Source organism: Corvus brachyrhynchos, unplaced genomic scaffold (assembly GCF_000691975.1).
Source record: "Corvus brachyrhynchos isolate BGI_N302 unplaced genomic scaffold, ASM69197v1 scaffold99, whole genome shotgun sequence".
Taxonomy (NCBI): Eukaryota; Metazoa; Chordata; class Aves; order Passeriformes; family Corvidae; genus Corvus; species Corvus brachyrhynchos.
The window spans coordinates 199,102-199,807 of NW_008239778.1; the positions used below are offsets into that span (position 1 = coordinate 199,102).

At 64.9% G+C, this 706-nt stretch overlaps 1 protein-coding gene across 1 annotated transcript in view; it reads right to left on the reverse strand.

Moving 5' to 3' along the window:
• Nucleotides 1-706, reverse strand: part of KIF12 (kinesin family member 12) — a 3,722-nt gene that overhangs the window by 147 nt on the left and 2,869 nt on the right. The window contains exons 9-12 of the mRNA XM_017742947.1: nt 676-706; nt 510-593; nt 285-421; nt 5-182 (exon numbers count right to left, since the gene is read on the reverse strand). Of these exons, the coding sequence (XP_017598436.1) occupies nt 5-182; nt 285-421; nt 510-593; nt 676-706 (430 nt within the window). The remainder of the gene's footprint in view (nt 1-4; nt 183-284; nt 422-509; nt 594-675) is intronic.

Sequence of the window (706 nt, forward strand, 5' to 3'; positions counted from 1 at the left end):
GCGCACCACAGGCCCTGCCTGTTCTCCCACCACTGCCCCACTCACCTCTGGGCTCTGGCAATCCTGGCCACGGCGGTGCCGAAGGGATGACCCTCCCCTCGGGGCTGGGAACGAGCTCAGGGCCTGGCAGCTCCCGGTGGAGCAGGTGCTGCTGAGACAAGCTCCTGCTCCTGTCACGACTCCTGCCGTGAGAACAGATGAATAAACCCTGACCTACTGTCCCACCACCCCCTGAAACTCCAGGGAATTCCTGAGCTGCAGCTGATGCCCAAGGAATGACTCACCGCTTCCTCTGGTGCAGCTGGGAGTGCCTGTGGGACTGATGGGAGCCGGCCAGAGCCATGTCCTCCTGTCCGGGTGGCAGAACACCAGCACTTCCCTCGGGGGGAACTGGCTGTGGCATGGGGAGCACTGGCAGCACCTGGGGATGAGCAGAGCGGTCATGGTGGCTGTGCCACCCCCGTGCCACACCTGTGCCACCTCCTCCAAAGAGACCCCTGGGGCTGTACCTGGGACATGGTGACATCAGCTGGCCTGGGGCAGCACTGTGGGCACCCTGGGCAGCTGGGATGGCTGGAGGCAGGAGGGAGCTTCTGCAAGAGAGGGTGGGTGATGTGTGCATCCTCACCCTGCTGTGGGCAGGATGACTGCAGACCCCAGGCCCCCCACTCTCACCGGCAGCTGGGGGACAGAGGTGGGTGTCGTG